Here is a 16,029-nt window from a genome sequence, read left to right as displayed (position 1 = left end):
TCAGACAAATCGTTAGTTGTCTTCTGGTTGGCTTTCACCTCTCCCGCTATTAGCTGGGCTCTGGGACTCAATGGCTGCTGCTGGTGCTGGAGCGCTGGTTTCCTGTACCAGCGAGATTACGTCCTGTGATTTCAGTTTCTCTCACACACACACACACACACACACACGTACACACTCAGGGGCCTCCTCTTGTCAGCAGGGCTACCCTTACCAGTTTTTACGTGACTGCTTTGTTGTTGTTATGGAAATGTTGTGTAGTGCCTCTTGAGGATGTGCTGTGGCACAAGTCATTCAACACTTACAAAGAGTCCCACTTGTTTTCCTCCTCAACAAACAAATAGTCTAATGCAGGGGTTCCTAAAGTTTTTCACTCAGGCCTCCCTTCCAGCACTGTTCATGACACAAACTGTTCACACCCATCTTGTTGGTGGAGATAACTTTTTGCATGTGTTTAAGCTTACTTTCTGCAACACACATTTTGTCAGGAGGTGCAGATAAAATGTTGCAGATTTAAAGCAAATTTTCTTGCAATTCTATATATTTTGCATTGTCTAATGTGTATTCATGTGTTGAGTGACTAACATTACAGCAAAATATATGGGATAAAAAAACGTTAACTGACATGGGCTAGTTGATTTAGACATTTCTGACAAGTTATAAATAACTCTAAGGTCTGCTATGACTAACACGATGAGGATTATACTAGTGTTTTCTACTAAAATCACTTTCAAGAGAAAGTTGAAATCTGGACTAAGTTTGTTCTATCTTCACTAATCTGAAAAGAACTGTATAGGTGAGAGTACTATGGTATGTATACTTCCACCTACCAGTTATTTGCTTCCCCCTGTCCAGTGTCTGTATGTATCAAGCGTCTCAGAGTACTGATCTAGGATCAGCCCCCCCCTGACATGCTTGATTCTGACATGCTTGATGCACGATCAGTGCAGATGGAGAGGAAGCCACATTCACTATTGAGATGCACCCTACTGCTGTACATGAATCCATCCCATAATGCCTTTGCTTCCGGGCTCTATGTTCCTTAGTGACGGTAACTTCCTGTATGACTCTGCCTCCTGGCAACAAGGCACCAATCAACAGCCAGGAGCACTCTCCGTGGTAACTACCGTCTGGGGCGTGACCAATCCCTCGCACAGCCAGGTAACAACCAGTCAATCATGGCTCTCATCCTTCCTTTCTCTCACCCATCCTTCATAACTGTCTCTAATCCATCATTCTATCATCCCCTCCTTTCAACCAGTCCATCTATTTATTTAACCTTAATTTATCAAGGAGAGCAAATATCTTTTGCCACGTTCCAGGTTGCCTACATAGCAGCTGTGCACCAAAACTCACAAGGCCTGAATGAAGTGTATAACTATCAGAATCTGCATCAATGGTATTGCAATATATGACATGACATTCATTAATTGTTTAATATGTAAAGCAGACAGTCTGGGATGTCATGGCCTTTTTCTTCTTCTCTAACACTTTACTGTTTCCACTACCTCACTTTCTGTCCACTTTCTGTGTTTCCCCGTCTAGGTGTTTGGAGCGCCCATGGGTCCGGGCGGGAACTCTGGAGGTCACATGATGCAGAGCAGCAGTGGAGGTGGTGGGATGAGTCCCGGTATGAGCCACCAGTACCAGAGCTACGGTGATAAGGGCTACGGACAACCAGGCCTTTACGGCCGCCCCAACACCGCCTATAACCAAGCACCGCCCTATGGACAGAGGTAAACATCTTTTGACTTGTTTTTGTGGTATATGTTCACCAGGATCTTGTTTATTGGGCACCAAACAGAGTGAAATGTAGATGTACTACCTGGGAAGTGTTGACTAGGCATGAAATGGTAGAAAATGGACTGAAAGAGGGTCAGACTACTTGAACATACAGTTGAAGTCAGAGGTTTACATACATCTTAGCCAAATACATTTAAACTCGGTTTTTCACATTTCCTGACATTTAATCAGAGTAAAAATTCCCTGTCTTAGGTCAGTTAGGATCACCACTTTATTTTAAGAATGTGAAATGTCAGAATAATAGTAGTGATTTATTTCAGCTTTTATTACTTTCATCACATTCCCAGTGGGTCAGAAGTTTACATACACTCAATTAGTGTTTGGTAGCATTGCCATTAAATAGTTTAACTTGGGTCAAACGTTACGGGTAGCCTTCCACAAGCTTCCCACAATAAGTTGGGTGAATTTTGGCCCAGTCCTCCTAACAGAGCTGGTGTAACTGAGTCAGGTTTGTAGGCCTCCTTGTTCACACACGCTTTTTCAGTTCTGCCCACAAATGTTCTATAGGATTGAGTTCAGGGCTTTGTGATGGCCACTCTACTACCTTGACTTTGTTGTCCTTAAGCCACAACTTTGGCAGTATGCTTGGGTCATTGTCCATTTGGAAGTCCCATTTGCAAGCAAGCTATAACTTCCTAACTGATGTCTTGAGATGTTGCTTCAATATATACTATATCCACACAATTGTCCTTCCTCATGATGCCATTTATTTTGTGAAGTGCACCAGTCTCTCCTGCAGCAAAGCACCCCCACAACATGATGCTGCCACCCACGTGCTTCACGGTTGGGATGGTGTTTTTCGGCTTGCAAGCCTCCCCCTTTTTCCTCCAAACATATCGATGGTCATTATGGCCAAACAGTTCTATTCTTGTTTCATCAGACCAGAGGACATTTCTCCAAAAAGTACGATCTTTGTCCCCATGTGCAGTTGCAAACTGTAGTCTGGCTTTTTTATGGCGGTTTTGGAGCAGTGGCTTCTTCCTTGCTGAGCGGCCTTTCAGGTTATGTCGATCTAGGACTCGTTTTACTGTGGATATAGATACTTTTGTACCTGTTTCCTCCAGCATCTTCAAGGTCCTTTGCTGTTGTTCTGGGATTGATTTGCACTTTTCACACCAAAGTGCGTTCATCTCTAGGTGACAGAATGCGTCTCCTTCCTGAGCGGTATGACATCTGCGTGGTCCCATGGTGTTTATACTTGCAGACTGTTGTTGGTACAGATGAACGCGGTACCTTCAGGCATTTGGAGATTGCTCCCAAGGATGAACCAGATTTGTGGAGGTCTACAACTTTTTTTCTGAGGTCTTGGCTGATTTCTTTTGATTTTCCCATGATGTCAAGCAAAGAAATTGGCCTTGAAATACATCCACAGGTACACCTCCAATTGACTCAAATGATGTCAATTAGCCTATCAGAAGCTTCCAAAGCCATGACATAATTTTCTGGAATTTTCCAAGCTGTTTAAAGGCACAGTCAACCTAGTGTATGTAAACTTCTGACCCACTGGAATTGTGATACAGTGAATTATAAGTGAAATATAAACAATTGTTGAAAAAATGACTTGTGTCATGCACAAAGTAGATGTCCTAACCGACTTGCCAAAACTAGTTTGTTAACAATACATTTGTGGAGTGGTTGAAACACTTAGGTTGGAGTCATTAAAACTAGTTTATGTAAACTTCCGACTTCAACTGTATGTAAGAAACGCACATTTTTGTTTGCAAACAATTTTGCTAAAGTTGTTCATTTTCATTGCCTGAATGAAAACAACCCAGGGCTCCATTCAGTCGGTCATGCACATGGGGACAATGTCAATTGCATTTAATTCCTTACGTTCTCTCAATTTGCATCCTTTTCCAAAAGGAGAAGCATAGGTCTTTCCCTTCTGACCCTCTCATCCAATGGGTTTGGAAAAGGAGGCGACGAGACAGGACTCAAGGAATCAAGGAAATGCCATTGTTTATAGTGCTTGACCTTGGGAGTGAGTTCCAAATAATTATATCTTTCTGTCTCTGTATCTTAGTTACTCTAATAATGGTGGTGGCGGAGGAGGTATGGGCCAACGCCCTCCCTCTGACTTCACTCAGGCTGCTGCCGCCGCGGTTGCCGCTGCCGCAGCCACGGCGACCGCCACTGCTACGGCTACTGTTGCTGCCATCCAGGAGAAGCAGAACCAGGAACTGAACTATGGCCAGGTATGCGGCTAAGCCGCCTTGTGTGTGCGCATGCGTGTTATAGTTGGGACGATAAACCCAAAATTATTGACACGACCACAACATTTTGCTGATATCATTCACTAGCTCTGCCACACACACACACACACACACACACACACACACACACACACACACACACACACACACACACACTTCAGACTCCAGAGACATGGCTTTGATTAGAGAGAGAACATAAGTATTTTCTAGCAGACTGTTTACACGTCTACACTCTGTCTCTAGGAAGAAACCACACTGTAAATCCTACAAGGAGTCTTCCATCTTTTCCTCTCCCTGCCACAGTTTTGTGTATCAGGGTTGGTGTCAATTCTAATTGAAGTCACACATGATTTTCATGTAAAAATGCTAACACATTTCAAATAAATAGCTTCTCCTTTTCAGTTTGAGAATTAATTGAAAATATATGCACTTTTTTCTATATTTGAATTGGAATTTCTGTTTACTTCCTGAATTAACTGACTTCAATTCGAACACCAATTATGCCACTGGGTGTGTGTGCTCTGCATTTTTATAGCATCTAGCCTCTCTCCCCTCTTGTTCTCCTCCTCTTCTCTCTCTTTAGATGGGTGGAGGCCCCTCCTACAGTACCCAGTTCCTGTCCCACCAGGGCCCCCAGCAGGGTGGCCCCCGCGGCCCCCCGGGCATGAGCCCCAGTGGGATGGTCCAATCCCGGCCCGGGCAGCACCCCTCCATGGGGGGCATGGTGTACCCTTCGCACCCCTCCCAGGGTCAGGGCCAGAGGATGCCCCAGCAACACCCAGGCTACCCAGGAGGCCAACAACAAGGGCTCAAACGCCCCTACCAATCAGAGGTACAAAGCTGGAAAACACATGGGTGCTTGCAAACACACTAACACACTTCACATAAATTGTTTACTAGTTGCCAAACACTCATCCCTTCCATCTGTCCTCCGTCCCTCCCCCAGGGTTTCCCAGGACAGCAGCAGTATGTTTCAGGGGGGATGTCTCCGTACCACAGTGGCCAGCCCCTCCAGTATCCCCCTGGCCCCCAGCAGCACCAGCCCCAGTCCCCCTCCTACCACCCCAGCCAGCGTATGCCCCCAATGGGGCAGTACCAGCAAGGGCCACCCAATCCTGCACAGTACTACAAGGTAAGCAGGGAGACCACACACACTAGTTAAAGGAGCAATCAGCAGTTGCTACATACTTAAACATTTTTTATTTTTTAAAATGCCATGTACCCATTTCCCGTTTCTTGAAGAACATGACTTCTAAATGCCCCACGGTCTTAGTTCAACTATTGTACCCCATCAAAACTCAAAATATAAACTTGATTTACTCCAATGTCTATAAACAAAGTAAATGTAAACAAACACTATATATCCTCAAAACTTGGTTAAAACTATAATTTTGATGTCATGGATGGTCAGTCCTTGCATCTATAGCGCTGTCTGTGAACTTGAGTGGTCACATTTCTCCAGCCCTCAGCTTTTAACAAAACGGGCAGGGACAAATGCTTTGTTATTGTTCCTACTGTTGATTGCAGCGTTAAGCTATGAATGTGTATTTCAAAGGATTATAGCCTTTTTAACACACTGCCGGTATGAACCCGGCTCCAAAGAGACTTCTCCCTGACATGTTTGTAGTGTAGAGACAGGATCTAGCATCAAATCTGACCAGGGCCTGTATTCACAAAGCGTCTCAGAATAGGAGTGCTGATCTAGGATCAGTTTTGCCTGTTAATGTGTGTGTGTGTGTGTGTTTTCAGCAGGAGCAGCAGTATAACGGGCAGCAGGGTAACATGCCAGCAGGGGCATCAGGAGGCTACAATGCCTTCACACAGGCTGCTGTCAATGCGGTAAGCCAACCTGGTGTGTGTGTGTGCCTTGGCAGTGTGGAGGAGATGGTGCCTTTTGTTTCCCTGACATTGTCCAGGCTTGTGTATGACCTTTGTAATTTTGGGGTCCTTTGCAAATGTATTGTAATTTGTGGACCCAAATTAAGTACATTTATTAATTAAGCTATGGCCACACAGGGTTTTTGTGTCCACAAATTACGGATTGATACAAATGTTGACATCCGTTGACATATAATGGACGGAGATGATTGTCCGTCAAACTATGTCTGCCCTCATGCCGAATGTAACACGTCCGAAAATGGTTAACTGGAGAACTTTTGACAGACAAAAACCGACAATTGATTAATTCATGTACGATTTCATGTGTCCGTACGTCTTTGTGGCCCTAGCCTTATATAGGATGATGTTTTTCTATGTTTCAAATTCTCTCTCCCTCCCTCTTTCAGCAGGGTAGCCGGGTGATGCCGGGGTACCCCAGTTCTCCTCTGGGTGGTAACCCCACCCCTCCCATGACTCCGGGCAGCATGCCCCCCTACCTCTCCCCCGGTGGGCCAGGACCAGACACCAAGCCCCCCTACCTCCCCCAAGGCCCTGACGTCAAGCCCAACATCAACTCCCTTCAGCCCCCCACTGGTGAGAACCACTTACTTCAACACTCCTTTATTAAAGGCTCTATTCAATCTGCATCGCTGAAGCGTTACAGGTTGCGCTGGAGAAATGTAAAGGTCATCCCCCCCCCCCCCCCCCCGCTTGAGATGACATACCGTGAATGCAGTATCCACTAACGCGGGAACATTGCATTTCAATTTCAATGGCGCTGTAACGCTGAACTTCCGCGATACGGATTGAATAGAGCCCTAACTCATTGGATTGATGGAAATGTATATAGGGATCAGACCTGAGTCGTGTTCATTAGACAGCAAATGGAAGAAAAAAGGACTGAAACGGGAAGGGACTTGTCCCTAATGTTGAGGACCCTGGGCCGAATGCGTACTTTAAATACTCTCATCTCCCCTCCCCTCCAGGTAACCCTAGCGACGACCTGCGGCTGACCTTCCCGGTGCGCGACGGCGTGGTGCTTGAGCCGTTCCGATTGGAGCATAACCTGGCGGTCAGCAACCATGCCTTCCAGCTGCGAGACTCCGTCTACAAGACCCTCATGATGAGGTCCGAGCCCACCGACTCAGCCAATCAAAGCAGCAGTTACTGTGACGTGATCCAGTGTTTTAATACCATAGTTTGGATGTTTTCCATATTTATTCATCGACGATTCTGGTGTGTGTGTCTGTCTGTTTCTGTGTTTCTGTGTTTCTGTGTGTGTTTTCATGTGGCTGCCTGTGTGGATCTGTTGACTGCATGTGTGTCCTCTAGGCCTGACCTGGAGCTGCAGTTTAAGTGTTATCACCATGAGGACAGACAGATGAACACTAACTGGCCCGCCTCCGTACAGGTACAATCACACTTACAGGTACCCACTCACATACACACACACACACAAATGTAGATGCAACATCAAACAAAACACAATATTACAGAGATTTTCTTTTTTTTTGGACATACAACCTGATCTTTGCATTTTTACACACACCCCTATCACAATGGGTTAGGCTGGGTTTACACTCCCCCAAGTGCTCTCACTGCTCTCTTGCGTAAAGTCACAAATTCTACCATGCACTGACATCTCTGTGTGGATCCCTCCATAAAGGTGGTGAAGTCATGAAGCCTTTAAAACTAGTGGAGTGGAGATCCAGCCTTATATCTGGGTTAGCAATGTGATGACTATGAACGTGATTGGCTAGCCAGTTGAGTACTTCATTGGCTAGACAGTGTTGCGTTCAGGAGGGTGCAACATACTGAACGATTTAGGTAGAAAACAAATGTATTTATATGGCCCTTACATCAGCTGATATATCAAAGTGCTGTACAGAGGATCAATCCCATCAATAGAGGGCGGCAGGGTAGCCTAGTGGTTAGAGCAACCGGAAGGTTGCAAGTTCAAATCCCCGAGCTGATAAGGTAAAAATCTGTCGTTCTGCCCCTGAACAAGGCAGTTAACCCACTGTTCCTAGGCCGTCATTGAAAATAAGAATTTGTTCTTAACTGACTTGCCTAGTTAAATAAAGGTAAAATGAAATAATATCCATTCTGCATGTCTTTTCTACAAAACGTATTTCTATCTGAACATTCCACAATATTGCACCCTATGCTAAAGGTGGCCCAGGGCATGTATTCACAAAGCGTCTCGAGTAGAAGTGCTGATCTAGGATTAATTGTGCCTTTTGAATCATAACAAATAAGATTATATGGACGGGGGGGGGGGCTGATCCTAGGTCAGAACTCCTACTCTGAGCCCAGTGTGACGACTGTGACTAGCGTGTTAGCCGATCCTCCATTCACCTGTCTGTCATGTAGGTGTCTGGTCCTTGCTTACAGGTGAGTGTGAATGCCACACCGCTCACCATCGAGAGGGGCGACAACAAGACGTCCCACAAGCCCCTCTACCTCAAGCAGGTGTGTCAGCCGGGACGCAACACCATCCAAATCACTGTCACCGCCTGCTGCTGCGTAAGTAGTACCATACAGGCAAAAATGCTTTATGAAGTCCTAGTCTGGTTGCATGCTGGTTGTATAATGATGTTTTGTTAAGTCTTCATCTGGTTCTGGTTTTTTGATAGCAACCAAAATATCACCTCTTTCCCATATCTTTATCTTGTCATGAAAAGGACATATTTACTAGTTTGTAATCCAATTTCTCTCTCTCTCACCCTCTCTAGTCCCACCTGTTTGTGTTGCAGCTGGTCCACAGGCCGTCAGTACGCTCGGTTCTTCAGGGATTAATGAAGAAGAGACTACTGCCTGCAGAGCACTGTGTCACTAAGAGTGAGTGGAACACACACACACACACACACACGTCTGACTGGCTGGTTGGTTCTCAGAAAAATATAGACTTCTTCTCACTGCAATTCTCACCTGTTCTCTTCCCTGCTCTCTTGTCTATTCCTCTCCCTCTCTTTCTCTCCCTCTCCTCAGTTAAGAGGAACTTCAGTAGTGGGACCATCCCCGGGACCCCAGGGCTGAACGGAGAGGACGGTGTGGAACAGACGGCAATCAAAGTCTCCCTGAAATGTCCTATCACCTTCAGGCGCATCCAGCTGCCTGCACGCGGACACGACTGTAGACACATACAGGTGAGAGACTAGGCACACGCACAAATACAGGTGAAAACACGTACTCGCATACACACGTGCATATCATCACTCTTAACATATTGTGAGAGACAAACGTCTTTCTGTCTCTCTCTCTCTCTCTCGGCAGTGTTTTGACCTGGAGTCGTACCTGCAGTTGAACTGTGAGAGAGGGACCTGGAGATGCCCTGTGTGCAAGTATGTCTACGCAACAATTTACACATCTTTTAGCATGCCTTATCTTTCCCATAGACAAAGACCTGTTGTTTTTTTAGTCATCCGGACCATGTGTGTCTCTCCACCACAGTAAGACGGCGCTACTGGAGGGTCTAGAAGTGGACCAGTACATGCTGGGCATTCTAATATACATACAGAAGTAAGTGTCTGTCTGCAAATCCCCTACTACATGGGTATTTAAATCTGAACCTGGAGGTCCGGAGTACTGCTCGCTGGTTTTCTGTTCTACCTAATAATTAATTGAACCCACCTGGTGTCGAGGGGAAGAATGAAAATCAACTGATTTTGCCTGCCCTACTATGTTCATATTTAGTTTTTCTTTAGCTTAACCATAATTAGGTCTACAGTTTGCCTTATCTTGCTCTTCCTTGTCTAACCTCTTCCCTCAGTTCGGACTATGAGGAGATCACCATTGACCCAGTGTGTGGCTGGAGGCCGGTGCCCGTCAAACCAGATATCCACATAAAGGAGGAAGCAGACGGACCGGTGTTAAAACGCTGCCGGACGGTCAGCCCCAGTCACATGATGATGCCCAGCGTCATGGAGATGATCGCTGCCCTGGGACCAGCCTCACCCTACCAGGGTCAACCACCAGGGGGCAGGAACACACCTGACTACATCAGCCAAGGTAGGGAGGAGACAGACAGATGCACATGCGCACACACGCACACAAAAGTGTCCTTATATTTGTGTTGTTCATCTAGCAGGCACAGGATACTCCAGCCAGTCAGGCTTCTCTGACTTCCCCAACACCCCTGGAACTCCCACCCTGAGAGACTTCACCTCCCCCGGGCCCCCTAACATCTACCAACAGGACCAGGTAACACACCCACAGATAGGCACACACTAATGCACAGATGCACAGGAAAACACTCTCAGCGATAAACAGGCAGTTGAGCTGAGTGATTAGTGCTTTTTGAGGTCGGTTCGATTCTTTAAAAAAATTTCACTTTTTTAAAAGATTTTATGTGGATTGAATGCTGTTACAACACAGAATAAAACAATTAATACAAGTCCCATGATGGTAGTGACTGCCCATTACTGCTTATTAACCATAATTTATTCACATTACTTTAATAAAATATTTCAGTTACATTTGAGCTGATTGATGCCCGACAATCACTTTGGCCTTCGTTTATGACTGCTGAATGCCAACTATCAATCACTTAGATCGTGTATTTTCAGGTAGAGATGCATCCCGAATCAACTGATCTCTATCTGCTGTATATCCAGCAATTTTCTCTCTTTTCCGTAGCAGGCGTAAAGAAACAGACGGGACAAGTAGGCGGGCAATGGATTATGGTCATTCATTATACACTGATCAAAAATATAAACGCAACATGCAACAATTTCAAAGATTTTACTGTAAATACGAATTTGTTCTTAACTGACGTGCCTAGTTAAATAAAATAAAATAAATTACACACGTGCACCTTGTGCTGGGGACAATAAATCAGTCAATTTAAATGAATGCATTAGGCCCTAATTGACTTCTTTTTTTTCTTTTTTTTTCTTTTTAAGTAGGGGCGTGGATAAGAAAACCAGTCAGTATCTGGTGTGACCACAATTTGCCTCATGCAGCATGACATCTCCTTCGCAGAGAATTGATCAGGCATTTGATTGTTGCCTGTGGAATGTTGTCCCACTCGTCTTCAATGGCTGTGCGAAGTTGCTTGATATTGGCGGGAACTGGAACATGTTGTCGTACACATTTATCCAGAGCGTACCAAACATGCTTAATGGGTGACTTTGCAGGCCATGGAAGAACTGGGACATTTTCAGCTTCAGGAATTGTGTACAGATCCTTGCGACATGGGCCTATGCATTACCATGCTGAAACATGAGGTGATGGCGGTGGATGAATGGCACTACAATGGTCCTCAGGATCTCGTCACGGTATCTCTCGGCATTCAAATTGCCATCGATAAAATGCAATTGTGTTCGTTGTCCGTAGCTTATGCCTGCCCATACCCGAATCCCACCGCCACCATGGGGCACTCTGTTCACAACGTTGAAACCCGGATTCATCCATGAGCACACTTCTCTAGCGTGCCAGTGGCCATCAATGGTGAGTATTTGCCCACTGAAGTCAGTTAGGACGCTGAACTGCAGGTCAAGACCCTGGTGAGGACTAAGAGCATGCAGATGAGCTTCCCTGAGATGGTTTCTGACAGATGGTGCAGAGATTCTTCGGTTGTGCAAACCCACAGTTTCATCAGCTTTCCCAGTGGCTGGTCTCAGACGATCCCGCAGGTGAAGAAGCTGGATGTGGAGGTCCTGGCCTGGCCTGGCGTGGTTACACGTGGTCTGAGGTTGTGAGTCCGGTTGGACGCACTGTCAAATTCTCTAAAATGATGTTGCTTATGGTAGAGAAATGAGAAACTCTGGTGGACCTTGCCAATTTGAGCACTCCCTTAACTTGAGACATCTGTGGCATTGTGTTGTGACAAAGCGTAATATTTTTGTGGCCTTTTACTGTCCCCAGCACAAGGTGCACCTGTGTATTTTGTTATTTAACTTTTTATTTAACTAGCTAAGTCAGTTAAGAACAAATTCTTATTTACAATGACGGCCTACCAAAATGCAAAAGGCCTCCTGCGGGGACTGGGGCTGGGATTTAAAATATAAATGTATAAAAAAAATTGGACAAAACACACATCACGACAAGAGACAATGCTACATAAAGAGAGACCTAAGACGACAACATGTCATGTTTGCTGCCATGCTAACACAGCATGGTAGCAACAACATGGTAGCAGCACAAAACAGGGTACAAACTTTACTGGGCACAGACATCAGCACAAAGGGCAAGAAGGCAGAACAGTTGAAACTGGAGCAGCAGCATGGCCAGGTGGAATGGGGACAGCAAGGAGTCATCATGTCAGGTAGTCCTGAGGCATGGTCCTAGGGCTCAGGTCCTCCGAGAGAAAGATAATTAGAGAGAGCATACTTAAATTCAAACAGGACACCGGATAAGACAGGAGAAGTACTCCAGATATAACAAACTGGCCCTAGCCCCCCGACACAAACTACTGCAGCATAAATACTGGAGGCTGAGACAGGAGGGGTCAGGAGACACTGTGGCCCCATCCGATGATACCCCCCGGACAGGGCCAAACAGGAAGGATATAACCCCACCCACTTTGCCGAAGCACAGCCCCCACACCACTAGAGGGATATCTTCAACCACCAACGTACCATCCTGAGACAAGGCCGAGTATAGCCCACAAAGATCTCCGCCACGGCACAACCCAAGGGGGCGCCAACCCAGACAGGAAGATCACATCAGTGACTCAACCCACTCAAGTGACGCACCCCTCCTAGGGACGGCATTGAAGGGCACCAGTAAGCCAGTGACTCAACCCCTGTAATAGGGTTAGAGGCAGAGAATTTGTGCCTTGTGACCGTAGCGTACGTGTAGATATGTACGGCAGGACCAAATCAGAGAGATGGGTAGGAGCAAGCCCATGTAATACTTTGTAGGTTATCAATAAAACCTTGAAATCAGCCCTTGCCTTAACAGGAAGCCATTGTAGGGAGGCTAGCACTGGAGTAATATGATAATGTTTTGGTTCTCGTAAGGATTCTAGCAGCCGCATTTAGCACTAACTGAAGATCATTTCGTGCTTTATCCGGGTAGCCGAAAAGTAGAGCATTGCAGTAGTCTAACCTAGAAGTAACAAAAGCATGGATAAATTTTTCTGCATTTTTGGACAAAGTTTCTGATTTTTGCAATTTTACGTAGATGGGGAAAAAAGCTGCCCTTGAAACAGTCTTGATATGTTCGTCAAAAGAGAGATCAGGGTCCAGAGTAACACCGAGGTCCTTCACAGTTTTATTTGAGACGACTGTACAACCATTAAGATGAATTGTCAGATTCAACAGAAGATCTCTTTGTTTCTTGGGACCTAGAACAAGCATCTCTGTTTTGTCCGAGTTTAAAAGTAGAAAGTTTGCAGCCATCCACTTCCTTATGTCTGAAACACAGGCTTCTAGTGAGGGCAATTTTGGTGGATGTCAGGTGGATGGATTATTAGAAGTAGAAATGCTCACTAACAAGGATGTGCACAGAATCAGAAAAATTCGCACTTATGGAACATTTCTGGTGTCTTTTTTTTAAAATGCAGCTCATGAAACATGGAACCAAGACTTTACATTATTATTTTTGTTCAGTGTAGTTAATTACCACCCTTTCTGTGCTAAACTATGTAGAATACAACTCCCTATTACATTGCAAAGTTGGGGCTTGATCTGATTTATGACTAGAGAAACTGCAGTTTTAGCTCACATAAAAAAATCTATATGGAATTCAAATAATTGAACAGATTAGTTGTTCAAAAAACAAGAAATAACTGAAATGTGGTTGATCAGCTCACCACAAACACATACAGTGACTCGGTTCAGGGGTCAATTCCATTTCTAGTCAGTCAGAGAAAGGGAGGGAATTAGCACACATACAGGGCCAAAGTACTCACCTGACGTTCTTACATCGGGCTTCTCTTGTCTCTATAAAGAGACCTATCACAGAGTAGGTCACTTAAAAAATTAAAAATAAAAGTGTAATGGTGAACATGTGCAAATGGACTCTGGAGTACTCGGAAAGCATTGGCTACATTTTCATCCTCGATCAAGCACTTGAAATCTTTTTATTTATTTTCCATCGTGATCTGCCCAGGTAATGGAATTAGTTACATTTCAAATGCAAATAAAGTTATCAAATAAAATTATCTGTACTGAAATAAGTAAAACATACACATTTGTTCCTGTGTTGGGACTGTGAACCAAACCACAATATTTTGGGTAACTCAGCTTCATTTTACGGTACTATTTTGATTCTTTACCTGGTATTTTAAATCATGTGCATAATAAACCCTAGTGATACATTCACTTAACCGAAGCATATAGATATACAGACGCATGAAATAATATATTTGCATGGTTACTGGCACACAACCCAAAACCTAAATTGAATTGTTCCCCAGATGCACACTTGTTAGGGCTTAAGAATCCTCTATACTTTATATTTGCATAGTACACTTTTTTAAATATGAACATATTGGGCATCTTGAAGTGCCTAACAGTCAATGAGTAAAAGTGGCACTTCACATAGGGTAGACACACGCTAGTATAGTAATGGAGTTACTCCTAGGAATGTGTCCCATATCAGATTACTGTCTCGTGCTTCCAATTACTCACATTGTTTATGTCCCAAATGGCACCCTATTCCCAAAAGTACACTACTTTTAACCAGAGGTCTATGGCCCTGGTCAAAAGTAGTGCACTATATAGGGAAAAGGGTGCCATTTGGGATCCAGCCATTACTGTGTCAAGGACAGTCAGAGTAGACAGAGACATGTTGTCTTACTTTGGTTCCAGTGGCACAGTTGGTTAAAGCAACACCAGTTGGGTGGATTTCTGAGTAGGGCGAAGATTGTGTGTCTGTGTTCACCATAAGTGACTTTGAATAAAAGCATCAGCTGATTGACCATGTTATTACATTCATTTTTCCTGAAGCCACTTACTGTGTTGTTTTTATATAAAGTGATGTATTCATCTATGTTAGTTATGTAAGAGTGACTGTCATGCCCTTGCTCATATGCACAGTAAAGAGCCTTTTGACTGGGCTTGGAGGAGACAGCATTTACACTCATACCCACACACCCTCTTACACACACAGGCGCTCAGTTGTACAAGAAAGCTTTTTAGAGGAACACAAAATGTCCACCATTCCCTCTCTTCACTTATCTCTCTCACACACACACACACACACACACACACACACACACACACTGGAGTCGAACAGGATTGCACTTTGTTGCACCATTTTGAACGCGTTCACAACTGTTCAGCAATGGTGAACTTAACCTCCATGTAACGTCATACAATGTGAAACTCGATATCGTCTCTTTTTCTTCCCTTTATTTTCCCCCTTCCTATCACTCTCTTGGTCGCTCTCCTGTCTCTCTCTGCCTCTTTCTCTCACCATCAGATGTCCCATTCTGGCCGTATGGACCCTTCCCATAATGCCCTGCAGCAACAACAACAGCAGCACCAGCAGGGTGTCCACGGTAACCAGAGTCTCGGAAGCAGCGTTGGTGGACAGATGCAGCAGCGGAACTCCAATACCCAGAATGCCCGGCTACAGGCGGAGGGCTCGTTCGGCCAGGGGGGTCCAGGAGGAACGGGGGTAGCGGGAGGAGGAGAGGGAGCGGATCACGCCTTGGATGTAAGTCACCACCTCAGCCCTGTCTAGACACACCCATATGGAAATGCGGTCCGATACTGATATGTTCTTGACCATGGTAGCTAATACAGATATGGCACAACCACGTTTTTCCCTTGTGATATTCGGGCAACAGTCACTTTTTTGCAAATTTACACAAACAGTTTGAAGATTCAACACCAATGACAAAGTGGTGATAATTCATGCAGGTGTGAGTTAAGAGTGTACATATGATGCATGCGATGCCATTATGATTTTTAGCCGTGGGCTCTGTTCCAATATCCACTCTAGCAATATCACTTAGACTGAAGTCCTATATTGGGCATGCTGCGCATGCATCCGAAGTGATATTACTAGTGTGGATATTGGACTGTGGCCCTGTGCCCATGTGGGTGGTCTTATACTAACCCCCACCCTCCCTCTTTTACTGGGGACGGGGCGAACCGGGTGCAGGGGAGGAACTTCCACAGATCAATCTACTACAACAACCGTAAGACAACCATAAGACAACCGTTAGACAACTGTAAGGCTA

At 45.0% G+C, this 16,029-nt stretch overlaps 1 protein-coding gene across 50 annotated transcripts in view; it reads left to right on the top strand.

Moving 5' to 3' along the window:
• The window catches only part of LOC110509547 (zinc finger MIZ domain-containing protein 2), a 34,107-nt gene that overhangs the window by 16,024 nt on the left and 2,054 nt on the right, over nt 1-16,029 (top strand). The window contains exons 4-21 of one of the 50 annotated variants that reach the window (XM_090227254.1): nt 1,044-1,158; nt 1,543-1,733; nt 3,824-3,995; nt 4,597-4,845; nt 4,960-5,145; nt 5,766-5,852; nt 6,302-6,485; nt 6,878-7,019; nt 7,224-7,302; nt 8,265-8,417; nt 8,627-8,732; nt 8,883-9,040; nt 9,168-9,235; nt 9,345-9,413; nt 9,664-9,902; nt 9,979-10,094; nt 15,264-15,500; nt 15,951-15,987. In XM_090227254.1, the coding sequence (XP_090083380.1) occupies nt 1,044-1,158; nt 1,543-1,733; nt 3,824-3,995; nt 4,597-4,845; nt 4,960-5,145; nt 5,766-5,852; nt 6,302-6,485; nt 6,878-7,019; nt 7,224-7,302; nt 8,265-8,417; nt 8,627-8,732; nt 8,883-9,040; nt 9,168-9,235; nt 9,345-9,413; nt 9,664-9,902; nt 9,979-10,094; nt 15,264-15,500; nt 15,951-15,987 (2,588 nt within the window). Of the gene's footprint in view, nt 1-1,043; nt 1,159-1,542; nt 1,734-3,823; nt 3,996-4,596; nt 4,846-4,959; nt 5,146-5,762; nt 5,853-6,298; nt 6,486-6,877; nt 7,020-7,223; nt 7,321-8,264; nt 8,418-8,626; nt 8,733-8,882; nt 9,041-9,167; nt 9,236-9,344; nt 9,414-9,663; nt 9,903-9,978; nt 10,095-15,263; nt 15,501-15,950; nt 15,988-16,029 lie in introns of all 50 variants that reach the window. The other 49 variants (XM_090227261.1, XM_090227256.1, XM_090227250.1 and 46 more) reach the window with 49 other exon arrangements.

Source organism: Oncorhynchus mykiss, chromosome 29, assembly GCF_057628025.1.
Source record: "Oncorhynchus mykiss isolate SJ-2025 chromosome 29, ASM5762802v1, whole genome shotgun sequence".
NCBI lineage: Eukaryota > Metazoa > Chordata > Actinopteri > Salmoniformes > Salmonidae > Oncorhynchus > Oncorhynchus mykiss.
The sequence above is the reverse complement of the archived record's forward strand: the minus strand, read 5'-3'. Positions and strand labels throughout refer to the sequence as shown.